The 27,513-nt window shown below is 35.5% G+C and overlaps 1 protein-coding gene across 4 annotated transcripts in view; it reads left to right on the top strand.

Moving 5' to 3' along the window:
- VPS13B (vacuolar protein sorting 13 homolog B) overlaps nucleotides 1-27,513 on the top strand; it is a 430,338-nt gene that overhangs the window by 180,737 nt on the left and 222,088 nt on the right. For 3 of the 4 annotated variants that reach the window (XM_058033971.1, XM_058033988.1, XM_058033964.1), the window contains exons 20-21: nucleotides 10,297-10,406; nucleotides 18,847-18,994. In XM_058033971.1, coding sequence (XP_057889954.1) covers nucleotides 10,297-10,406; nucleotides 18,847-18,994 — 258 coding nt within the window. The remainder of the gene's footprint in view (nucleotides 1-10,296; nucleotides 10,407-18,846; nucleotides 18,995-27,513) is intronic. The other variant, XM_058033980.1, reaches the window with a different exon arrangement.

Raw genomic sequence — 27,513 nt, 5'->3', positions numbered from 1 at the left:
TTAGAAAATTTGCCAATTTTATGTTCAAAGTACCTAAGACCTATATATTTTTCTCACTGAGGAACCAAGCACCAGACATTTCATCTTTTTCAAGGTTGTTATTTTAAAGAAGTCATTTGCTTTCAACTTGAGCTCTGTATATGAAGTTTCTGTTGAAGTACATGTATTAAAAAAAGAAAAGGAAAAAAAAAAGGTAATGGCTGAACTGCCTGTGTAACTTTACCTGCTTTGCAGTGTCATGACTTCAGCAGTATAACACACAGAGGCTATTTTTATTCAGGCTCATTGTTTGGCAGTTATATGCTATTTATTTCAGCCTAGAATCACTGTTAAAGAGCATGAAGTCTTAAGCAATAGAAAGGAATACATGAATTAATTAGAACCTCCTATTTAGAAAATAGATATAGTTTTTTGTTTTTCCTTTACTGACATTGCTGCTACAGAAAAGCATAACCTTATGTAGAATTTCTACTGTAAAGCTTGCATGCCTTTCTAAGTTACTTTCATTTTCCTCTGCCTCTCTGACTGTGGGTGCGTTGTTTTAATTGGGCACCTCTGGAGTTATGTGAAATCATCTATGTGTTTTCTGTTGCCTCTGAGAAGCTCTAATGTTTAAGTAAAAAGAAAGCAGAAACCACAGCTGTATATTATTCAAATTTTTAAAAGGAGGTACATGAGGCATCTACTGCTGAAAAGATTTCAGCTTTATAACTTAAAGTGCAAGACCAGTGGTATCCATAGTCACAACACTACAAATGTTCAGCTGCTAAAGAAGGAATGAAAATAGCTCCCTTGGTGCCCTGCTGCCACAGAGGAAGAATCCTGTTGCAATTCCCAAAAGCATACTGCAGTAAGAAATTGCAAAATATACTTTTGGCAGATGATAGTGAGGTGTTTATAAATGCAGAAGCTGAACTGTATTGAGAAACTTCTTGGCAGTTTTCAGAGAATTTGCTAGTTTTAGTTTAAAATCCATATTTTAAAAAACATATAACTGAATGTTCTATTAAAAATCACTTAAAAGAAGATATATTGGGGTATTTCTTGTTTTAACTAGATCATTAGCTCCCAGTCCTCTTAAAATGGTGTGTCACAGTTAAAGAAAAGGTGTGGTAGCACTCTACCAAAACAGTCATAGAGAGAGGGAGGATGCAATTCTGTTACCAGTGTGGTAGCATATGGGTGCACAGTTAACTACCTAAAGGTCATAGAAATAATAATTTGTAAATCTAGCAAGCTTTGCTCTGCTGTTTTTCATAGTAGAAAACTTGAGAGAGATTGTTAGGCGTTCTCACAGCTTAGTTAGGAGTAATGCATTTGGATCATGACTGATACTATTCTCTGTATTTAGAGAGGTGATGGTTTGTGATCCTCTCTTCTCTGCTGGCTCATGGGTGATGTCAAGTATTTCAGCAAATATCTATTTCCCATGATTTCAGAGCCTTGGAGCAAACCTCAGCTATTTTATGCCTATTATAACTTATACAGATCTATAGTCTAAATATAGAATGGTTCTGTATGACTAATTCTTTCAGACCCAGCCTATTTAAGATAGCTTTGAGACTTCTCTGTTAAAGTATTATTCCCTTCACAGACTTGCAGAAGGTTTCTTTCCAGTGGCATGTGTTTTTTTAGTGGCTTGTCTGTCCATGGTCTTTTGGCCTTCAGCTGGAGCTCTCTCCACAGAAGTTTGTGTGGACTTTGGAGGGTTTTTTAATCAACTGTTCTGCAGAATTATCTACAGTGATTAGAACTTGTTTGTTACATATGTGGAGACTCTGGTATCTTCATCAGTAACGTCCATGTAACCTGCTTGTAAAGTGCAGCTTCTGGAAAACATACAGAATTACATTCACACTTACCTAGAACTCTGCAGTGATAAAAGCCTACAAATGACATTGCCTTTAGAAGAGGTTCTGACGTTGCAGCTTGTCTCTGAGGTCCCCATCCAGGTGGTTTGGACCTGGAGGTTTTCAAAACTCATTTGCTTTGGAGTTGACTATAGCAAATAGGCAATCCTTAAACAACGATGAAAAGAAAATTGTTTAACCAGTATGTGTGAATACTTCTTTTATTTCTGTGCTTTCTGCTCTGGGATTTTGAGAATGTATAATGCATTTGGCATGGAGCATAGAGTGAATCAGGGAGGATAAACAATGAATAATTGATATTGTGAAACAGAAGTTTTCAGGTTTGTATGCTTAAAACTGACCCTTTTGGCTGATGGCAGCTGGATGCAGTGTTCTGAGTATCTGTGTACACAATGCATTTATGCAGTGGCATAGTTGGTATTTTCTGTTTTATTGCTTGTTCCTTCCTTCCTACTGAACCTTGATCTAATGCTTTTCTAGAATAAACAGAAATGTTGTTTTCTTAGGCAAAGCAGCCAGCTCAGTTATCATTTACATGTGAAGTTAAAATAGAGGCAACAACACCAGCAGGAGAAGTGTGTTTATCTGTATTGAATCAGGTGGGATATTTGGGAGTTCCTGGGTCAGCACTGTTCAGAATTACTCTGGTTACCTCAGCAGAGCTGGTCACCACATTGATGTCCTGTAGTGGCTTGGGCAGCTCAGGTCCCTGCAGGGCTCTGCTTTCTTCCATAGGGAAAATGACCATGTTTGCCTAGGACTGTTGCTGTTCTCCTAAATAATTTACCCTTTCTCAGACCAGTGACAGGACTTGAGGAATCAGCATGAAGCTGAGGCAGGGGAGGTTTAGGTTTGATTTCAGGAAAGTGTGGGCATGGAGCAAGGAGGGAACAGACTAGGGAAATGGTCTGAGCACCAAGCCTGACAGTGACACTTGAAGAAGTGACACTTGAAGAAGTGTCTGCAAATCGTTCTCACACACACGATGCTTTTCTTGAGTTGTCCTGTGCCAAGTCAGAAATTGGATTTGAGGATCATTGTGGGTCCCTTCCAGCTCAGCATATTCTGTGATTTATCTAGTTAATTTTCTCTCTTATCCCTTCTAGTTTATTTAAAAAACCTGTGATTAAACAACTTGTGGAATTTGTAATAGGGAATTCCAGTGGACTACATAATTAAATCTGCTTTGAACTTGTTCTTCTAGGAGAACACCAGATTTTGAGCCAGAGTATTTCTTATTTTAACATTAAATCTTTCACCATTTTTTTGGAGAATAGAATATCATCCAAAAGTAATACTAGAGATTAAATGGAAGATAGGATTTGTTGCCCGACTCCTCTGATTTCTAGTTTCAGTCTATTAAATAATTAGCAAAATTTTTGATAAATAAAAAACATTTGAAGATTTTGTTCCTGATCTGCTTGAGAGTGTCTGTTTTCAGTAGTTCATCCAGTCATTGGAATTACTGTGTTTTACAAGTGAGAATAAAAATCTTTGTAACATGAAAAAATAGCCACAACAGCCTTTCAAATGGGACTGAGGAGGTCTCAGGTAGAGCAAATAAAAATTAGGAAATTGCCTCAATTTCTTCAGAGCTCCAAACACTTCTTACTTTAATGGAATGTAGTCTACTCTTGATCCATAGGAGTAACTGTAAGTGGTACTACTGGTTCCATACAGAAAACAGAAAGAAACAGCCTTGACATTGTAACGTGTATCTGAACTCGTTTGTCACAGAGCTAAACAAGCTAAAATTCTCAGGCCTTTGTTAGCATTCTGAAAACCTGGTCAGGAAATGTCAAGTCTTATGACTGAGAGTCAGATTGATGATCAGATTTATAATAGTGCCTGTTAGATAGTTTTCTAGTGGGACTTGAGCAGGAAGAGACAAAGGGACCAGATTTTGGTAGAGACCTTTGTAAACTACTGGTTTGTGTTACTGAGTTTCTGAATACCTGCTTTTTTAGCAATGTGTCCATTAACAGCCTCTGCTTCCAGTCAGTTTGGGCCACCCTGCAGTCTTACTGGAAACACAGCTCTCTGGGAAACTCAACTGCTTTATTTCCCCATATTTGTTTATGAGTAAAACAAAATGTTCTAAACACTTCATGTTTTTGAAAGCATTCCAATTTTCTTTACTTGCTGGTTTTAAAGTCCTTATAGTATGTCCTCCCTTTCTATCTATTTTGTCCTTTCTGTCAGTTGAATTTAGAGTTCCTCATTTTCCTTTTATTTACAGAATAGTAAGTATGATGGTTAAATATATAAACAACCTAAAAGTGAACAGAAGGAAATTATACTTGAGTGAGATATTCTTGCAATAAAAAGATAGAATTAAGGAAGAGGTGCTGTGCAGCTCATCATAGGAATATTGCCATTACCTTTTCATAGAGATGATTCAGTAATCAAAATAAAGCTGATATTTCTGTACACTACAGCTGCCTGCACATTTTCTTTTTTTTTTTGGTCTTCACTGCCTGTTAAACTGTTTCTCTGAACCCGCACACCATATTCTCTAAGGGAAATTAAAGTTTTGATCAAATTATTTTGGGAAAAAAGAAGCCTTTCAAGATAACTTGTTTTTCTTTCAAAAACATGCAGCACACAAATTAAATATAAATATTCTAGCATTTTTGTGAAAACTTCTAACTCAGCATATCACAAAGTTTTTCCTCAGTAAGAAAAACAAAATGCTAAATGGACTATGTTCCATTCTTAACATCAGAGATGATGTGAAATAACTGAAGGTTGTTGTCCATATATTGATTTGATATGGCTTTCTGCAGATTGATTTGCAGAAATTTGATGTCTTGTACATTGAAAAATGATGCCTTATGTACGCCACTTTGTGTTAAACAGTGTATCCAGCAGTTTTATTTTGCCTCATTATGTTACATCTTTGAGTATACTTCTATGGCATAATTCTGTAATTCAGCATTTGTGAACATTTGGGTATGTATATTGATAAAGACAGGACACTTTTGTCTTTAAAAATATGATGATGGCTTATCAGAACATTATATTAAAATTAGACCTCTCTGATTTAGTTATGATTAACACAGGATGGACTCATACATTAAATTTTTTTCTATTAGCTACAGTAGGCCAATATATATGTCACTTAGCAGTGGCCTATAACTTTAACATCTGAATTCTATTGGTGGGTTCTGCTGTGGGATTTAATAAATGCAGTTCTCTGCCTCACTTTCTCTATTTTTAAAATAAAAATAATTATGTTGACCCCCTTTTTTTAATGGTTTTCTGCCACAAACCTCAATAGGCATTAGAAGGTCATGATAGCTGTAGAAGTATGTTCGTAGTAAATGTTTCTGAATATCAAAAGCTTTTTTAATTAAAAAAACAAAAGAATGGTGTTAAAATCTTGTGGAGTATGTATTCTTGGGTAAAGAATAACTTTTATGAGAGAGCTGTGTTTGATATTACAGACCAAAGTGCCTTAGTTAATGGGAAAGTCTTAATCCACTACTTCTGTTTTAGTGAAATATTCCAGTATTGGACTAAGCAAATAAAATAATTGATTTCAAAGTTATTTTAAGCACTTGGTGAATGTAAAACTCTATGCAAGTACAGTAGACTTGGAGTTTTTTCTGAGATAAAATGATATTTGCATCTGTAGGCTTTGGAGTCAACCTTGAGTAGAGAGACATGCAGACATATACTTCAGTAGTCTGACAAAATTTATTAACTTAATATAATTTAAAAATAATTTTACAGCCACATAAACTTTGATATGGGTTGAAGTATCTGTTTCCCTTGTGTGACTCAGCAGTGGAGGACGAAATGCAGGACAGTGTCTCTTAGATAAGCAGATTATTTTGCAAGATAGTCGTATTGGCTTTGCCCTTGATATTCCAAAGTATACCAAAGTTGTATGACTAATTTTTGTGCAGTGTAACTGCAATTTCTAACTCTTCAGCTCTCATTCTTCATTTTGGGATGTTATTGAAAATGGCTGTGGTGCCACAGGATAACTAATTGGTAAAGCCTATTTGGAATGTGGGTAAGCAGAGTAGTGAAGAGGAGTCTTTTTCCCTTAGTTGACTCCCAGGCTAAATTTAAACAGACTTAGGTATTTCCACACTTAGGGATTTACAATGCATCTGCTTTGAGTCAGCAGAAAGAATTAGTTACTTACATACTTGTATAAAATAGAACTCTTCACTTGGATGTAATATGCAAATCTGCATTTTTATGGTATGCCTTAGTGAAAATGCCCTTCAAAACAGTAAGAAAAAAAGAGCAAAAATTATATTTCTTCTCTCAGGTATCATTTAAAATAATTAGGTACTAAATGAATTATGCTAATTCAACCTGTTCACATCTAAATATCATTCATGTGTCCTGAGAAATCTAGGAGTCATGAGTGCTCAATGCTAAAATAATTCATGGTGCAGTTTATATAGCAAGATGGTGTAGTATTTTTTAAAGCTAGTTACTAAAATATACATATCTTGTCAGAATTCGGTTTTATTGTAGGTCACTCCATTTGTTCATATTTGTAATCCCTCCCTTACAGAAAATGTACATCAACTCAAACTTCAGTTTCCCATAGCGGTTTTTCAGTTAATTTTATAGGAGGATTTCTGAAATGTGTTACTGGAAGTTTTTTCTGGAAATAACATTAAAATGTGTTTGGATACTGCATACACACAGAGCAGAATTTGGAAAAAATTCTGCCAGGGCGGTGGTGGTTGTGGCAAAAAATAATTTTCAGATGCATAAATGGCAAGATTCTTGTCTGCTCTTCCTGGTATTTTTTTTCTCCAGATTGTTCAGAATGACTCAGTAATGCAGTTTACTCATTCACAAGATTTTTGCAGTTCCAAAAAGTGTTTTTTGCCAAGGGTTGCCACCTCCCTTCTCCTTCCCAAGGTCCTCCTTCACTTCCACATTATTTTTTCGCTGTCCTGCCTCTTTCATTTTTTTCTTGTATCTCTTTGATATTTGAGACCCTTCCCTGTTCTTATGTAATGACTGAACATTCTTCAGCTCCACAACTCTACTGCTGGACTCTGCCGTATTACACCCATCCTGCCTTTCCCTCTGGCTTTTGTTCTTTGCAGCTGTGTTCCCAGGGTGGGTGTCCTCTCCCACCTCACCAGAAGTGTACCACATTACCTGTTTTCTCCACTTTTTTCCCCTGAGTTTCTATGGGGGAGCCCCAGGCTGGTGACTCCTCTCATCCCTGCTCCTCCAGCAGCCTATGCTCAGCACTCCAAGTGGGAGGAGGTGGCAGTGGGGCCAGCCCAAGCTGGAGGCCCCAGTTATCTTCTGCAGGGCCCCCTCCCTTGGGAAGAAAAGTGCTGTTGTTGCAGCTGTCATCATCCAAGGAGACTTTGCAGGAAGCTCATCCACAGGATGAGAGAGCCAAGCATCGCTGTGCTCTGCTGCCTTCCCTTCATCATCCTCCTCTGCCTCACTGCAGCCTCCCTGTCTTCTCTTCCTTCAGGAGAGAGTGGGAATTTGTGAAGGAAGGAAATTATTTGCCCAAGCTGAGCCTGGCAAATGACACCATGACTCAGGAAATTCTCAAACATTAAAGATTACACGGTGTTGAGTCCGATACTTATTTTTCAAATCTGTTGCTAGAAAGATGTAATAGATAACTCTGGCCAGAGCTGAGATCTGGAAAGGAAACCCTAGTATGCTATGGGACTAAGGTCTGCATTTTTTCTGAAATGTAAATTTAATTAAAAGGAAAAAAGGGGAGGGGAAGAAAAGAAAGTTCTCCACAATCTTAATGAAATCCTCGGGGAACTCGAGCATTGCGTTTTGATGGAGACAGAATAGCAATTTTTAAATTTGTTTTAGGCATGTGAGGAGTCTGCCACCAGCTTCAAGCTTGATCCTCGAATTAGTAAAAACTTCCTTAAAAACTTGGGAGTATTCTTATTTCTTGACATGAAAACAGGAGGCACATCTGAGAAACTTTTTTAATTGATGCTGATTTTGAAGAAAGCTGTTACACGGAAAACAACTTTACATAGGTGATTAAACTGCCCTTAAATATAGTGGCTGAGTAGCAAACACAGCAATAAATTGCAGTAATTTGGTGTGACAGAGGTGACTTAGTAGGAAGCTGAAGTTACCTGACAGTCAAACCAAAAGGCAAATGATGTAACTGCTTATCTGAGTACTTCAGCTGGGTTTGTTTTGTTTGCTTGTTTTATTTTTTTAATATCCTGGGCACAAGCTATCAAAAGATAACTGGAAGAATGTTTGCTATTTGTGCTGCCTTACTTTTGAATTTATGGGATTGTGCTAATGTTGACTTCATTGAAGGGAAAAGAGAATTTCAGTTCAAAGCTTGACTTACTTGTATTGAACTTTTAAGTTGTAGCTCTTTTTTTCAGTAATCAAGTGTTAAGTTACTAGAATGATGTGCTGCAGTAACACTGTATTTTTCTTTTCAGGAGTCTCCTAGAAATGTGGGATTTTCTGTTGACTTTGCCTGTAGGCTGCCTTTGTGCTGCACTCATTGGGAGGTCTGTCTCCCACTTTCTGTATCACATGTGTATTAAACCTTTCATTAAGTACTGCTGACAACAGGCTGTGTCTCTTAAAGATGCAGGAGTCTTTTACATTGGCATATAAATATCTTATAAAAGATAATGATTGTAACATATATTTTATCAATCCTCTGTTACCTTTTGCTTCCTTTTTGTAGTTTCCTGCACATCCTGCCACAAGGCATATTCACTGCTCTTGCTTGCATGTTACCCATTTATACTTGACATTGACTTTGCCTTTAACTGCAGATTTATTTCTAAGGTTTATTACTGACATTTAAAACCTTCAGCTCACATGGACTAGTCTGTATATAGGAGTTCCTCACAGTGTGTGTTCCAACTCCAAGCCTGGGCTAGGCAGATGATTTATCTTTGTGTGTTTCCTGACTGCCATTTTCCCATTGTGCTCATCAGGCTTTGCTTGTGTCACCCCAGGTTGGTGGGTCTTCTGCCATTTGGAATTCAGTTGGCTTTAAAATTTTGTTATATACAATAAACTCATAACTTATATTTTTTTCATTAATTTCCCATTTACAGTTTTGCTGATGTGTCTTTTGAGGCACATGCTTTTACTGTTTTTTGGAAAGTACATTGAATTGTGTGTCAAGCTTTCTGAATGTATTTGAATTTATTATTAAATTCAGATTGCTGCATAATTACATTGTATACCACAGAGTAAATGTAGTGTATATTGCTTTAGGCACTACGATTCTTGGTATTATAGAACTACTGTAATTCTGTGGAATTTGGTGATGGGAACTTCCAGTAATCAGGATTTCTGTTTTAAATTTATTTTGCTACTTTTTTCATTATTTTATGTATTAATTTGTAGTAAAAATGCAAAGCTTATATGAAAAGATAACTGCCTACTACTAGTTGCTACACTTTTTCAGTACAGTTGCTACGTTTGTATTCCATTAACCCATTTGCTTCTGATTTGAACAGCTCTGTAATTATGTTCTGCTGCAATAGATACATTCTCTGTACTGTTAGGAAAAAAGCCTCACCAGTGTATAATCAGATTTTTAATGCAGGTTTAATGGAGATAGTGCTTCATAATTAGGGTTTTAGTGTGCATGGTTTGATGTATATGCTAATATTTCTGGGAACTGATGTAGTTTTTCTCCTGTTTTGAGCCTTAACATTTTCCATGTGAGGTTTTCTTCACAAAAGAAAACTAGAAGTTTACTTTTAAGAAATAAAGTAGCCCTGTCTTGTAATCCTAGGTCCTGGAAAGTGACATTTAAAGAAAATAAGGTATATTGTAAAGCTTAGGAAAATCCTAAGAGCTCACAGTATGGAGGCTCCAGTGTTGTCAGTTAAAATATTTGCCTTATTTTGCCTAACTCATCCTGTAAAGAATATTCATGACCATGTTTACTTGAAAAATGTTTGTCCTGAGCTTTGGGCGGAGCTAGTGTGAAGTAGGCATGTCTTTATTAAAAGAACTCACTGTCCTAGACCATGGGGTTTTTTTAATTGAGGTTGTAGGGAGTCATGCATTGTATTCTTCCCTGCATTGTATTCTGTCAAGGGTTTTATTGACTCATTTTTTGCAGAGTGTTAATGTTGGCTGAGATTTTGAGGGAAGGTATTGCATGTATTCAGTTGCATAAACAATTTTGTGAAAAGAAGCATTTTTCTTGACAAAAAGTTTTAATAAATCAATATACAAGTTGCTGCATTTCTTTGTATGTGCATATAGTACTGGTAAGTTTCTCACTTTGAATATGTTACTGAAGTTATTCTTTATGTATTATTATTTATTATATATGTAGTCCAAGACAAATAAAAGTCTTCATTAAAGAGGATTTGTTTGCAAGAAAACTGAATACATACAAGGAGATTCTTGAGCAGGTAGTTTAATTTTTTTTTCTTTTTTCTATGGTGTGCAGGTGCTGTTCTCTTGTCCAGTGTACAAGGATTAGCAATTAATGTTGATCCAGTCCTGTATACGTGGCTTATCTACCAACCTCAGAAACGAGTCAGCAGGCACATTCAGCAGGTATGTATTTTAGGAGGAAAAGGGATGGGGAGAGGGGAAGCTTTCACTTCTATATATGCCAAATAGTGCATTCTTCCAAGTATTTGTAGCTTGTGACTGCTTCCTTGTGATTTGTTGCATGTACTGTTGATTTTATTTTGAAATACTTAAAATGTTAAGGTGACATATTAAAATTTTAATTTCACAACTTCTTCATTTTTAATTAAAAGAACAAAGAAGATGTGTTTGTGATCACCTTCTAGGAATATTATTTTGCAATTATTCTTATCTACTGAGACCTCATAAGCCTTGAGTCTAAATAGTGCATCATATTTTAAAATTTGTCATGATTTATCAAATAACTGTAATCACTGGTTATAAAGTCAGCACTCTTAATCAACCCCATTTTAATAGGAGATGAGCCATACAGTTCACAATTTGACAGAAGTGAGTAACAGATTCTGTATATGATGTCAAAATACATATTTGCATACGATGTGCTTGACAAAGATAGAAGCAGCTGAGGCTGGGGCTCTGCGTGGGGCAATGCTTCCCTTGACATGTTCTTAACCCTGATTTTCATGCCACATATTCCTGACCTGAAAAGAACACTGGTTTTCCCTTAAACTAAACTTACTTATTACTGTTATTTGGTAGAATTTCCTAGAACTTAAGTGTGCTATAGCTGATCAAACTGGTGGTTGATGTCACCAGTGATGTTCTGTCTCACTTCTCAGTGGTCAGTTATAAAGTAGTGGTCAGTTATAAAGTGACAAATGTAAAAATCTCAATATTTGTCTCATAACTGTAGAACACTCTGCACATCAGAGGAGTTTCATTCTGGGCCCCTGAAGTGGGAGGATAAACATTACTTGTAATCATTTGTTTCTTGTGTTTAAATTACCTCGTTTGCTAGTAATTGTCAAACATTAATTTGAGTCCCATTAAGCTCAGTCTGCACCAGCATCAAAAAAACTTCATTGTGACAGTGAAGCTTTATTATTGTTTTAATAAATTTACTCTGTTTTTAAGAGTATTGAGTTATTCTTCATTCCTACATCACAACTGGAGCAGCACATTTCCTGGTGTATGTCCCTTGCAAAACAAACCATTTATCTACTTTTTATTGTTATGTAGCCTTCCAAAATGTAATCAATCCTGCTTATCCTGCTTATTTTAAGTGTTTGTATTAAAGTCTGTCTTTAACATCAGTGTATTTAATCAGCTGTTAGTCAGTGCTTTCTTTCTCTTTTGATACTGGATGACTAGATGGATTAAGTGACTACTTTAGGAAACTTGTTTGTCCCTGGGTTTGATCATCACTGGTAAAATTTTTAGCCAAATTTTGTTGAAGTATTTATTTTATAACTTATGTCATTACCTCATACAGCCTTCTAAATTTTTTCATCATCTATTTCAGATTACAATTACTGTATCACAATCCTAATGTTATTAAAATGTCTTAGCAATTTGAAATTATTTTAAATATGAGTTTATAAACTCAACTGTCAATGTCATACCATTTGCGTTGTTAACATGACCGTGGTAATGAACTTCGTGTAACAGTACAAATTAAATTGTCTTTAATAGTGATGAAGAGACTTTATGTGAAAAGAAACTATACCTGTAAAAAATTATACTTAACCACTGGCTTTTTTCTTTATATAATGCTGTAATTATCCTAGAATAAAAATTCTAGTCAAAGTTAGGCCTTGTGCCATATTTTCTGGAAAAATTCAGCTTGTTACCATAATCTAACTAGTATAATCAAACAAAAATGCTCTATATGCTTAATTTTTGAACATTTAAGAGCCATAAGATACAATGCTTTCAAGCAAGAGTTATGGTCAAAGTGTTATTGATTGGTAAAGCTCTTACCTTCCTCTGTTCTAACTGTCAGTCTTACACAATTGCAATGGAAAAAAAAAAAGACAAGACTTTCTGTAGAAGTTCTTTGTATGATTCAGAGATCCTAAATATTTAGACATTTTAAGTTTTAAAACACTGCTTTTGCTCTATCATTTTGAGTAAGTCAGAGTTGTGAGTTCTATCTGAAAACACAGAGTTAGAAAATCTTTCAGTGCATTTGGCCCTGTGTACACATTAAACTCATAATGTTGAGTTTATACTTGAGTTTATCAAGTTTGTACTTGATAAAATAAGTTAAATGAAATTATTTATTAATTTATTTCTTTGTACAACTGTAGTCATGTAAACTTCTGCTTTCGTGCAGGATGGGGCTGACATTGTCTGGTTCCCCACAGAGATGAGACACCTTTACATATGAACTTCTTAATTTTTGTTTGCCTTTTTACTATTTTTCTGGGATGTTGAGTTTAGGTTTATAGTGCCAATTTGGTAGTACATGTATTTTATATCTGCTGAAATATTCACTGTGGCTGTTGTAACTGGTTTTAACTGAAAGCATGACAAGTCAGAAATATGGAACATAATAAGCTGCATTTTTACAAAACTCATGACATTTCAATGTCTCTTTGGCCTCAGTGACATTTTATTCAGCTGGAACAGAACAGTGACTGACTGCCATGCTGAGCTGTGGGAGGACATGCAGCCCCTCTTCGTTTATTGCTGTTGGACTGCTGCTAGGCAAAGCTCTCTTTGCACCTTGCTGCCCAGCAGCTGAGAATTGTACAGCTGGTGTGGTAACCAAGGCCATGGTGTTGGCGTTCATTTTTAAGAGTGCTTTAGTCTGTATGGATTGTTTTTGTACCATGAACTGTAAGTGTCGCAACACTCAGTATGGGAGTAGTTTGTGCACCAATTGCTTATCTGCCTAAACCCCTTGTGCTTCTTTAGTCTGAATGCCCTGTTGAGAAGGTAAATTCTTTATAAATGCTTATGAAAGGTTAATTTGACCAGAATTTAGCAAAGATACTACTATGGAGTGATTTCTTGTACTCATGCTGTTTATAGCTTGTTAACCATGACTCCCAAATGAAAAGCAAAACAAAGCCAAATTCAGAGGCCTTGTTTTCAGCAATTTAATATTTTATTTTGACTTTTTTTGGAAGATTTTTTTTTCTGGTGAGTCTTATGGCAGCAAGGCCCTGTTTCTAGTAATTTTTAAGTATTCTTTAGTGTTTTATTATGACTATTTTAAAGACCTTTTCAACTGTGACTTGTTTTATTTCTTTAAACCAATGCCCTTTTCTTAGTTTTGCTCTCTTTTAAAAGCCCATACTTAGCTTTGCAAGACAAAAAATTGAAGACTTTCTTTTCCTTAATAAGAAGCCTTAGCTATACTTTGATATGGGACAGTCAGTATGTGTGATACTTTTTGCAATAAATTTATAAATCAGTGTCTGTCATCTTTCTCAAATGTATAGTATATAAAGCCTTTGGAACTTGTCAATACTTTTCTTACATTATTTTTTCTGTGAGCTAAAATGAGTAATTTTAGGGAAAGACTGAATTATCAAAAATATGTACTCATAGATGCCTAGTGTAGATCTGTATGGTTCATATTTCTGTCCATTTTTTTGGCTGCTCCATACATGTGCAGGTGTTACTACCTAATTTAAGGAGCATTTCAGTAACAGAGTAGATCTAAACTCAGGAGGTTGGGGTGAACCAAGAGAAATACATTGCACTTCTTCCAGATTCATCATGCTGTAAAACACTGGAATGTCATTTCAGAATCCAGATTTCTCCTTTTCTTGAACATCTGCTCCATGGAACACTGTGTATCCCAGTTCAAACCCAAGAATTTTTGCTCAGCTGTGTAGGTAGATTAAAAAAATCAGTCATTAACAATTCAATTTAATCAAGTGATTTTTCCTTCAACTCTGCTTTTTCTCTGCTCGTTTTCTCTTTACCCTTACCTTAGGAAATTTACTGTGTTATGAAATCCTTTCACTGCTTTATGGAAAGGTCATCATGAACTGAGGGTAATACCAATCTTGATGTTGTACTTCAGCTGGTACTTTGTTGAGAAGTCTGCATCAGAGATCTCCCTAGAATTTTAGACTAAGATGAAATAATTCTATTGTTATTGATCAGTAATCTCTTGTAGAACAAATAGATCCTTAAAATTGTTCTGTCTTAGAATGACTTTTGGAATATTGCACATCCTTGATGCTTTAAGAGCCAGATGTGTGATAATGAGCAGCAATGAATGAAGGACAGAAGGTAAGAGGAGGTTTCAGTACCCAAATTTAGGATTATTCCATGTTGCAGCAAAGCTGGCTGTTGAGAGCAAAGCTGTGTTGCCTTGTTTACTTTGAAAAAATAGCTGAAAATGCTTTGGTAAAACAAGCATATTCCTATAGTAAACATAATTCCCTTCTTGGTGTGCAGAGATTTCTCAAATCATGACAGATTTTGATTTCTGATATTGCTTGCAGGTCAGAAGCACTTTGTGTTTATCCCTATCAGGATCTGTCACGTCTTGCCCCATGAAGGCATTTAAGTTTATGAAGGATACAGAAATGAAATTGCTTCTTGCTTAAGGAACTAAAGCTACGTGGAACTGAAGGCTTGTAACTTCTGCTTTCAGAGGCCCCTTGAAACTGCTGATGAAATGCTCTCATTGGTGAAAATTAGGGGTTTCTTGGCTGACATCAATTCACCAAATAAGTTTGGAAACATTACAGCTAATCAGTTATCAGTCTTTTATTTCAGCAGAACACTTTTCCACTACCTGAAGTGCCAACCTGAAGCAATCATAGAATTTCATCTCAATTAGCAAGTCCACCTGCCAGGAAAGAAGGTGGTTTTGTGCACCCCAGGGGTGAAGCAAGTCTTCTTTATTTAGCAGTTAATTTTAATTAGTGCATTTTCATTGATTTATTTAATTGGGAACTAGGCCTAATGCCTTGCTTTATTTGAGTCCTCTGAAACAATTTAGGTGTAGTAGTAATCTTAGAAATCAAAACAATTAAATGTAATTCAGTAGTCAAACAGTGATTGCCTTTTCATGTCATTAGAATTTGTTACAAGATAGGCAGGGTGGATCCTTCTTTCTGTCACAGCTCATTCTGGTACAGTTTGGACAGTCTTGTAAGCAAATGTAAATATTCTTCTCTGAGCTAGGTAGTGATTGCATGACAGTGATCTCAGATGTTCAATAAACACCATGTGTTGAACAGAGCTGCCATCCATCCCCACTCCAAAGACTCTGTTGACTTTTCTTGCTGCTTGCTGGCTGCAAGCTACTGCAGGTGTGACCATGGGTCTGTGTGCATGCAGCATCCACCGTGTGGGAAAGCTGGCTTTTGTACCATCTCAAGGACAGCCATTCATGTCTGGGCACAAGCTTTTCAATTTGACAGTTCACAAGCCAGTGATAATATTTAGGTTCCTATCTTGGAACATTCTTTTGCCTTTGGTTTGTTTTCAGGAAGGTGACTGTATAGGCATCCCTTGAATGAAAGTTATTCATCTGTTCAGGTGTTCACATTTTCTGTAAAACTCATTTCTCATGCTCCCAGATCCGCCTACAGTCTCTTCAGCCTCACATTTGTGGGAAATTGTAATTCAGAAATAAAATATTTAATTACAAAAAAATCCCAAGGAAAATGAAATATTAATTCACCTAAGGCAAATTAGTCCTCTTTATAGATATTTTAGGTTTACTTAGTTGGCATGTCTCCATGTAAATCAGGAAATACTTGGCCCGTTGTATTTTTGGCAAGCTGGTTTTAGCTATTATTTTTCCGAGCCTTTCTCTGATTTTAGATCTTTATCATTTCCAAAGTCATGTTGACCACATAGTTTGAAGTAAAAAAAAAAAAAATTAAAAATTGGTATCTGTTGATCTATTTGCATGTTTAAATGGCATATATATGTGTGTGTTTTTTGTACACATACTTCACATGGTATGTAATGTGTCAGATTATTGGTACCAATAAAGATTAAATTTAGAAAAGGATTGCTTATCTATAGTTTTTTAGCTACTGCTTAAAAACTGAATTACATTTGAAAAATAGTAACCTTTCTTCTTTTGAAATATGTGAATTGTTATTATTCTAGTATTCTGTATATAATTGCCACAAAACATTATTGATAAAACTGTCAGTATTCTAGAACAAAATCTGATTTTGACTTTGTGTTAACAAAACAGTCTCATATAAAAGCTGGTGTAGTTCCAGAACTTTGTTACATGTTCTGCATCTTCTGCAACATTACCAATTAGTATTCATAAAGCTCAATCCCAAGTAGGTGTATTTAAGCTTTAGTACATCCTACTTTGTAGCTGGCTTTTTGGATTCTTGTGATGAAATGCTTATGATAACTCTAGCCTGCAGTGTCTCCTTTCCCATCAGATTCGCCTTTTCTGACAGCTGTGGGGCTCTTGTCATCTGCTATTTCCCAAGCCATAATTTCCTCATCAGTTTGTGGCTAAACCCCAAATCTTGATGATCCTTTTCCATCTAGTTCAATGCTGATCTTTCATCTTCTGGATTCTTTTAACCAGAAATCTCATGCCAAAAACCTGACAAGATTGTACTGGGTGTCATCAATGCAACATCAGGCTTGATTTCAGTGAGCAAAGATAAAACAGCTGTTTCATTGTCCAGATCAGCACTCAATATTTGGTCATAATTTTTTCCAGCTTTATCTGGCTGTGATAGCCTTGATGTTTTTCACTCTTTGACTAGTAGTGTAACTTATTATATTTTGCTGATCCATTTCTTCAGTGGTTCACAAATAGATACAGCTTCTTCAGGCAGTATTTCCATCCTGTTGTCTTTTGTACTGTCCTGTGTTGTCTGCATTCATTCTTCAGAAATTCTTGCTTCACTTTGGCAAGTCAGTGTTCTTGTGGTGTTACACGCAGAATTGCCAAATTGTGGCTCAACAGTTGCTGTCATGAGAAAGCTGCAGCTGGCTATGCCTTATGAGAGTTGTATCAGATAAACTGTGAGATTTTGAGAATAAGTAATGTAAAATGTCTGATGAAAGTTTACAAACTTCAGATCCCCTCTCTGTATGAAAGTGGGAAGTATTTTTTGGTGTAAAGGTTGTCTTTTCAAAGCTGATGGGGATTTTTGTTGTCGTTTTTAACTAGAGGGTGTGCCAAGGTGGCATGTTACTGTACTTCAGAAAAACTTTTTAGTGCTTTTGGAGACAAAGCTAATGGCTGTATGTTCAGAGGGAAGAGGAGAGATTAGAGTTCTGTTTGTCATTGAAATTAGTATTTTTCTATTAACTTTGCATACCACTGTATATATAAATGGATTGTTTTCACTGGAGTAGGATTAAATAGTTGATTGTCTTACTTTAATTTACTTTTATAGTGGAAAATGGTGAAGGCGTTTGGAAGCCATTCTCCTTCAATTAAATGATTTTTCTGTTTGTTTTGGGGTTTTGTATGTGTGCACATATTGCACAGTGCTCGATTCAGTGATCTGTTTTCTATTGGAGAAAATTTACAAGCACATTGCCCGCCTCACACGAATTTGTTTCCCACAGAGATTCCTAATGCAATGTGTGAGGTTTCTCATTACACAGCTATATGGATTACATTTTCACTCCAATTTGAACAAAATTGAATTACACAAAAATTAAGATGCGTGTAATCCTAATGTCTGATCTTTAGAAAAGAACTTTGTCATCTTTAAATGATAACCGTCTGCAAAATCAGTGGTAGAACTATTCTGCTTTTGTCAACTGGGATGCATCTGCAGTTTACATAGCAGTTGATGTTACAGCAAAATGTTAGGGGCCAACTGTATAGCAACATTGTGGATCAAATTGTTTTTAATAATTTTGTCTTTTCTTGCTTGCATTACTAAAAAAGTAACAACAAAGCCAATAGACCATTCATTTGTTCCAGAATCCATGTAGATTAATACACATCGCTCTTGTCTAATCTTAAAATAAGGATGCAGTCCTTCAAACTTAATTTCAGTGCCTACAGTTTTGTAGTTTTGTATATGTCTGCAGTTTCACATTTTGAGCAGGTTCTTATTTATTGGTATGCTTAAAAATCACAACAGTTCACAATCAGTAGCAGTTAAATCTTGTATTTAAAATGTTAGGAAGAAGCACAATAATGGAGAAATATAAATACATCCTATATTTTGGAATTTAAAGAAGGTTAATAAGTGTCTTTGGATCTTCATATCTGTGTAAAATTTTTCAGTTTCCATTAAACATTTAGATAATTATTTTACTTTGTTCATCAGCCAGGTTTATTTCTATTGTTTTTGGTTGGCTAACAACCATGGTACTCTAAAGTTAGTTTTATTTCCCTTTTCTGTTTTCATAGAGCTTTTCCTCAGACTAACAGGACTGAAATAAAGAATTACAAGTGCAAATCTGAATCTGGCATTTAATTTCCATTTGTTTTCAAAATATTTGTGCTCCAATCAGCGTGTCAAGTTGTCTTCTATACATTTCCAAATATTAGTTTAAAACATGTTTCTCATGACAATGCCATAATTCTATGTTAATGTGTTTTGCCTTTTAGTGGTTCACAAGGTACTTCTTTTTCTAGCAGTCTGTAGGAGCTGTTCCACTTGGTGTGTCAGTAACTCGAAAGAAAGAGGATGAAGCATCAGTTGGAAGTGCACCTTTGGCAAGGCAGCAGTCAAATCAAGCCTCTGAGTATGCCAGCAGTCCTGTCAAAACAAAAACTGTAACAGGTATATATATCACTTATTGAAACTATCCATTTTGTATTTGCAACTTCCCTTGCTAGTGTGGCACCACAACAGACCAGCATCAGCTGTGCAAGTACTATGAAACAACTTTTCAGCTTTAGAAAAATTAAAACTTCTAAAGTTGAAAATAATCAAATGGGTTTTTCTTAATTTTTATTATCATGTTTATTTTTATTCTCATTTTTGTTTAGTGCTGTCTTTGGGGCCCTGATAGTCTAATATAACATATTTTGTAAAATGAGATAAAGAAGATCTGCTTTCAGTAGAATATCTGCTGTTCACCTTGATATTTAGTCCATAATTTTGTCAGATTTCAGACTGTGATTAATCTCTGATTTCAATCAGTCTATTTACTTAGCTTAAAGTCTGACATCTGTGAAAGTCAAGATTTGTGCATAAACAGTTAAAATTTACTGTTTTCAAAATCACTTCCCATAGAAAGTCCATTTTTTGGCATTTCTGCGTATGGAGTTCAAGAAATTCTTTATTTTAGGAGTATTTTCTGTCCACTTAAGAGTCTAAAGTGAAAGTTCATTACCACTGATCAAGATAATATGGTTTTCTTGGAATTTGTTGTGTATTTATTCATATTGTACTGTCTGCAAGAAGTAAAGTAGGTGATCATCCAAAAAAATTACTGTCCAGCTGAGACTTGTAGTTATCATTCTGAAATACTCTGAACAAATTCTCTTTTCCTTTGCATTGATGTTTATTTCCAGATTATTATGAAGCACTTAAAGATGTTATCTGCTGAAACTACGATTACAGTCTTGTTCATTAATGGTAGTTAAATGCTATTTTGTGATTAAAAGGGGCTAACCCAGAAAATCTGTTTGCTGAATAGTAGTGATGTTATCATACTAAGAGTAGTGATGTTGTCATGTTATCACTGGTAGTAAGACAGCAGATTAATTTCAAGGCCTTCCATTTAATTCATAAATATCCTTCATTTTTACTATTTATCCATTTATTTTTACAATTCATTTATGAATTTCCTTTATTTTTGCCTGTGATGAAATGGCTGTACCAAGTATTTTCTTCTTTTAACTGTATGTGTCATCTGTTCTGCTTTATCAGTGTCATAAATGGTATGATTTGTTTCTTCTTGATATTAGTTCTACCTGTGCCTGCAAAGCACAAAGGTCTATTTCACTAGAAAAACTTCCATTATTTTGAATATTTGACATTCAAATCCAGCTATTTGCATGAATAGATTCTAGATTACTTTTTCTTAATTTATTTAGCCAGTTTATAAAAAGTAGGCATGTAGTTCACAGAAATAGCTTTGTATTTGGATTTTGAAAACTGGTGTCCCAGTCTGGTACCTGCTCAGCACAGTAGCCCTTTTAGTTCTTCAGTTAGTCTTCACTTTGAGTATTATCTTTTCTGATCACACCAGAATATTCTACTAAATGAAAACATTATTGTTCAAAATCCAGAAATGCCATGGATGCCAGTTTTGCTTTTGGGAGGGGGGAAGTTGTGTATGTGAGAAATAATGAAATTATAAAGTATAAAAAAAGTCATAAAAGCAAAAGTGAGGTTTCTGTGCATCTCAGCTTCTTCCAGCTTTTTAGTTCAAAGTCAATACCAAGATGTGTTTTCAGTTACGCAGTGCTGCAAAAAATGAATAGTTCATTTGTAGATTTCATTTGTTATCTGCCACTTACTTTAGTCATTCAGTTTATCCAATAAGTTTAGCCTAGATGCTGAGGATTTTTTGAAATCAAGTAGATATTTGGCTTCTCTATAAACAATTTTGCAGCATGGAGTTCAATACTATGAAATGAGAGGTGATGGTGCTAATTCTCTCAAGAGATAACACTGACTAAGAATTTTCTTTTTTGAATTAAAGGCTCTCTTCTAAGGAAGAGACTATTGAACTTGGTTTCATTTATTTTTCAACTGTTAAAAGTTTGTTAAAAAATACTAGTATTTTTTTCAAGTGAAGCTACAGTACATATCAGATGGTCTACTGGGTTTATTTTTAAGAGGCAGTGTGCCTGACACCACTGGGTTGAAGGACAGCCTGTTGTCATGGTTTGGCCCCAGCCAGCAAAGCAGCCACTCATTCACTTCCCCAGTAATAGGACAGTGGAGAGACTTGGAAGGGTAAAAACTGGAAAACTCATGGGTTGAGATAAAGAGAATTTAATAAGAAAACCAAAAGTCATGCACACAGGCAAAGCAAAACAAGGAATTAATTCAGTGTTTCCCGTGGGCAGGGAGGTGTTCAGCCATCTCCAGGAGAGCAGGGCCCCATCAGGTGTAACACTTACCTGGGAAGGGGAACTCCATCACTCCACACATCCCCTCTTCCTGCTTCTCCCAACTTTACTTACTGAGCATGATGCCACATGGTCTGGAATATCCTTTTGGGCAGTTTGGGTCACCTGTCCTGGCTCTGTCTCCTCCCAACCTCCCATGCACCCCCAACTTCCTCCCAGAGTGGCAGTAGAGAAGCAGAAAAGGCCTTGGCTCAGCAACAGCAAAACCATCTCTGTGTTATCAACCCTGTCTGTGTTCAGCACAAATTCAAAACACAGCCCTGTACTATCCACTGTGAAGAAAATTAACTCTACCCCTGCCTAAACCAGCACACTTGTGTTTTAAAATGTTTATGTATTTGTTATACTCTGGAGAAAAAATGGTGGGTATAATATAGTTGAAATATTTGATATTTATATGCAAAAAGTGTGAGTAAAAATATAAAATTAATGTCAAAGAGCAAATGCCTTCTATAGTAACAAAATTAATGGAAGAGATGCTCTCTGCTTCAGTGGGCCACGCAGATTTCCCTTATTTAAAAAGAGTCATGTCATGCTGCAGTGCCATGCAATTTCAGTCTCCTGAAATTTCATGTGATGTTGGAGTCTTTTCCTTTAGAGTTTTCTCATGCCAGGTTTGTCAAAATTTGCTTTGTAGTGGAAAATTCAGGGGACAGTAGAAGTTAACACATATTTTGTGTCACCAAAATAAAAGGTCTCTGATTGCAAAGCCCCCAGTTACAGAGGTTAGAAAAGGTTGGATGGATGCAAATTTGAAAGGTGAAATCTCATTCTCAGAGAAGTTTTAGTGGATTCTTTCTTTGAAAATTTGTTTCTTTACAGCAGTTTATTGTGTTGGAAGATGATGAATGAGTGACCATAGTTCATTAAACTAAACATGGAGTGCCTGTGATGATGATACTTTCTAATTTTTCCAGGTCCCTCGCTTCCACCATATTTTACTTTATTTCCTCTCTTTTACTTTCACCTGCTTTCTGTCTGAGGTTTCTTTCACTATTTCTGTAACCTTTTTATAGCAGGAATGCCACACTGATTATTGATCTAGGACATCCAATGTTATCAATTCTACAAAAACATTTCAGGTAAAGAGGCAGTGAGCCTCCTATACCTCATATTTATTAATCATCAAGGCTATAGCTAGACATGTTCTAAGTTTTGAGAAAACTGAGACCTTATATTGATAATATGCACATATGCATGGTCTTTGCACATTGAAAGAGATTCTATCTTAAAATCATGCTGTTCAGGGGATGATTTTGAATTAATTCTTTTCAAATCTAGCATGATCTCAGCAGTCACTCCCTTGAGAACTGTTAGGAACCAACCCTATGTAGTAAATCAATGCAGTTTGTAATCACAGCTGTAAAATTATTTCAAACATTGAGATCAGTTTATTAGTTAATGGCTACTGACACCTTGCCAAAAATGAAGCATGGGAAAAGAGCAAAACTGTTATCTATATGGTATCTGTCTCTGAAAATCCAGGATTTCTGTTCTGAAGTCCAAAATTGTAGGTATTTATAAATCTCCTTAACCACAGAGGCTTTACAACCAGAGTAAGATAATAGACTATGTGATTTAAATCTGATATGATGTGGCTGTGAACAAGGAAGGGGATAAAGACTATTGAAAAAAAGGTTATGTCTGTTTTTCTGTCCACCCACTTCTCCCATTCTCAGCAATTCAGCAGTTCCATGTTTGTTCAGTGATTCACAGACCTGTAGCAGTGCACAGAGGCAGAGTTCTCATGTCTGGATAGAGGCAAAATGCTGAATTTGTTACATATATTAAAGAATTACACACATACTTCTGCAGGAAGATAGTATGGACTGCAGTAGATGAATAGGACAATCTTTGAAAGCTGTCTTGGCCACGCTATTGAATAATGATTTAAGCCCAAATGTCTGTTTTCACATTCAAGATGTGTGCTTGTTCATTACTAAAATAATCTGTAATTTTCTTTCATATTTATAAAATTTTTATAATTATTTTCACCGTGTTTGGAAAATACAGCATTTTCCATGATCAAAGATGAAATTGGGTGTGGGGGTTTTGTGATTTAGATTTTTTACTGCCTTCTGGTGAGGTCTTTTTTTGTAGCCATGGCAGTGAAATATAATTTCACTAGATCTGACACTGTCTGGCATTTATCAGTTTGGAAGTAAGCCTGATCTCACAGACACAAATTTAACACTGTCTTATGAGGTGTAATCCAGTGACTATGGCATCTAATTTTTCAGTAACACTAGGAAAGTAGCTTCATACATGCTCTTAGTATGAAGAGGGACTGTAATGGAAGAAGCTACTTTAGAGGGGCTGAAAAGGTTATTAATTTTTTGTCACTCAGAATCCTGAAAGTTGTATTTTCTTATAGTCAGAGAATAGGTAGGTAAATTGAATGGAATTTAATGTATCTTCTAAGAAGACATGAACTTTCTGGTTGGAGTAAGCTCCATAACCTGTTAGGAAAGCAGCTGATAACTGAATGCCTTGTCCCATGACTGAACATACACTTGTAAAAAAAGTTTTACTGATCCCTATTAAGCAGCAGTGAGTTATTTGCTCATGGTACAGGTGGTCACTGCATTTCAACCCTGTCATGAGTGTACATCAGGCCTGCAAAAGCAGGCAGATGTTTTTCATTGCTGTGTCTAGCACCAGCTTTTCACCTGTCTGGTGGACAGATTGAAAGAGCATTTGCAAAAGAGAATTAAGCAGTGGTGGGTTTGGGGCAACATTTTTCATAGACCAGGTCTGCACTTCACATGGCAAACTGATCTTTTAGTTTCACTACAAATTCAGTATCAGTTCCAAGTTCAAAGCTGAAAAGAGAATCCAGCCTTTTTTCATTCTGCAGGAAGTGTAGGTGTGTTGTGTAGGAGTATGTGCATATGGAGAGAAATAAAAGACATGAAAGCATTGCATTTTGGAAAAATCTCTTGTGTTGTGAAACACTGGTATTTTGATCTTTGGAATTATGTTCTTGAAGAGAAATAATTAGTTTGTAAGCTTTATAAATGCTGTTATACCTAGTTTACTATTTTTATTTCAAGTAGATGGAGGATGGTGTAATAAATAGAAAATTGAGAACTCTTGTCTGAGATAGACTTTATGTTTTCTGTTCTGTACAAATCACCTGAGTTCTGATAAGGACAGAGCTCCTTTTACCAATTCCTTCCTGGTTTACCCTGCTTACTTATTTTCCCAGAACTTGTAGAAACGTAGTACCTTTGAAACAGTTACCCTTTTGAATTTGACCAGCAAGTGCCTACGAAGTTACAAGATAAGCAAATGAATTGAACGCACATGCAGGGAATATAGGCTTGCATAAGCCTTCTTTCCATAGGAAACCAGGCAAAGAAAGATTCCCATCTTTTCTTTCAATCACTTCTTAACATTTGATAGTGTAGATATAATAAAACTTGCATTGCTTGTTAGATATTTACTGTAACTGGAATTTCTTGGGGTTTATGGGAAGTGTTAGTAATTGAATTTTGAAAGCTTTACAGAAGGCATTCTTAAAATTCTTTCAAAGTATACACGAGATATTTCTGAACCGCTCTTAAGTACTTCTACACAAAACTGAAGAAAGGACAAGGCTTTAAATTTAAACACATCTCTTTTATTTGGACCAGGTGATGCCAGATAAAGTGATATTTTTATTTGAAGTTTTATTTTAAATCAATAAAGTTTCTACCAAAAAGTTTCAGTGTAGCAGAATAGGAGCTGTACATAGCAAAACTGGATGCAGTTACTGATTTTTGTTTTTCTTAAAGTCTGACTAGAATGCATCATTAGATTCCTGCTAAAATTAGTTGTTGGAATGCAAAAACCTGGCAAATCTGAGAGAGGTCTGGCTGGTGAGAAATCAATGGATTATCTGAAGTATTTGATTTAGTAGGTCACTATTTCTGCTCAATGAACTGAATGATTATCGTTTATTCATGCCTGCTATGAAATGTATGCCTGATGATTAATTTGGGAAGATGAATGAAATTAAATAGATGCTAAATAAATTAAGTGAAATACTTGAAGGAATAAAAAATCAGGAATTTAAATCTGATGCACATTTACCTAGAGTGCCTGAAAATACTTAGATTTTTATAAATGTGCTTTAGTTCTTGGATTATTTAAAAGGAAGGTGTCCAGGAACAAGTGATTTATAGAAAGTTTTAAATGTCTGGACAGTCAAATATCTATCAAGAAGAATTTTTCTGAGTTTTGTCAGCTAGTGAAATGTTTAACATTTTTGTTATGGTGGCATGATTTCTTCAGTTCACTGTGTGAATTTCAGAAACATTAGTAACTCAAAGCCAATGTAGAATATCAAGCATTCTTTCTGTAGGAAGAAATTCAGTGTTGAGAGTAAACAAATGTTTTGTTATTTATTTTCAGGTTATATTTAAAGAACTAAGGAACTTTATGTGTATTTTTAAAAAGGCAGAGTACTAGGCAGAATTCCACATTTATCAGAACTTACTGCAGATCCAAAAGCTGAAATTCTTACTTCATGATATAAATTGTATTTGGAATGGAAAGTGATACTAAGATAAATTCAGGCATGGACTGTAGATATGAACACACAAACATCACATTTTTGTAATTACTAATCTGGTAGCTCAGTTTGGCCTCTGAATGGCTGGTTTTGATTTGTACAAAAGTGTGAGTCCTTTTTAATTTTTGTTCCCAGGACAAAATAGGTATTTTTTGCCAGAAGTAGTGCAGCAATCATTAGGAATTTGGTGGGAGAAAATGCTGACCATAGGCATTCCCTAGCCAACATACACTTTCACACAGAAAGATCCTTTCTTGTTGCACAACATTAATATCACATTTGTCTTTGTTTATTGACATATGTTAAAAGCCTCTGTGTTTTAACACTTAGTCTGCTGTTAAGTCATTGGGTGAGCACACAAATTTAGTCACTACACCTCTCTGCTGCCATTTCCCTGAAAATAAGGGACTTACTCTCATGAGTTGTGTTGCTCAGTTATTATCTTGATAAAAGTAATGTATTATCTGCACTGTTAATAAAGTGGCATGCAAAAATGCTCAAAGGCTAGCAAAGAAATTATTTATGCAAAGACTATTCAGTATGCTGGCAAATATATTGCATATTTTAATAAGCTTAAAAGGACTTCCTGCTGTCATTTAAGTACCGCTTTCATTCTGAAACATTTTGACGGAGAGTGTAAATTTCAAAAAGTAATTAACATAGTCTATTCTTAGAAAATGAACAATTCAAGTATCATTCATCCAGGAAAGGGAGTGTGGGGAATAACTTGTCTTACGACACCTCACAAATAAAACATGAATATTAGTGAAAGACTTTTGAAGGGCACTGATGGTTCGGAAAACATTGATAAATGCAGATTTGAGCTTCTCTGCATGGTTTCAGTGAGCTGCTGCTTTGATTAACTTTGAAATTCAATGGTGGGGAAAATGGTGCATTAAGATAGAAAGTATTTTAAAAAGAATTCCTTTGTGCTTTTGCAGTTCCTTGTATTTGTAAAATCCTTTAATATCAAATCACAGAACAGAATTGTTTAATGGATGTGTATTATATTGGGAACAGAATTTCTTTGGCTATCATACATATTTACAGAAAAGTTTAGATGATTTGTAATGCCTTCAAATATCTTTATAACCACATATGCTTAGTTCTGTTGTGTTGCAAGTATGAAAATATAGAGACTTGTGAGAGAAATTGGAAGGCAAACCTATGGACAAACAAGCTTTTATGTAATAAGTTTCACCGAATTTTTACTTCTATGTAGTATTATACACAAAAAAACCCCCCTGCTGATTTACAGAAAATTGCAGGTTTTAAAAGGTGATGGCTGTTTGGGGTTTAATTAGGGGGTAATTTGGGGGATTTTTTTATATATACAGAAAATTAATCTTCTGTTTAATTAAAATAGAGAAATAAATGTGTGTGTGTGAGTGTGTGTGTAGGCCATTTTCATTTTTAGGGTGTTATTTAATGTTTGAATTTTCTCCTCCACGGCATTTTGATCTTATTTCTAATCCTTTAGAACCCTTGATCAGTTCCTTAGGGTGTTGTATTTGATGCAAGCACCTTTGTATTTTTGAGTTTATTTTTTCGTGGAAAGACATATCTAACTCATGAAACCGAATACCTGTTAAAAGAAATCCCAATGAGTGCTATGACTCCACGCAGACCGCTTCCAATTTTGGTAGAGGAAAAATCTC

This window comes from Melospiza georgiana, chromosome 1, assembly GCF_028018845.1.
Source record: "Melospiza georgiana isolate bMelGeo1 chromosome 1, bMelGeo1.pri, whole genome shotgun sequence".
Classification (NCBI taxonomy): Eukaryota; Metazoa; Chordata; class Aves; order Passeriformes; family Passerellidae; genus Melospiza; species Melospiza georgiana.
Note: the sequence above shows the minus strand (reverse complement) of the source record. Positions and strands in the feature narration are given on the sequence as shown.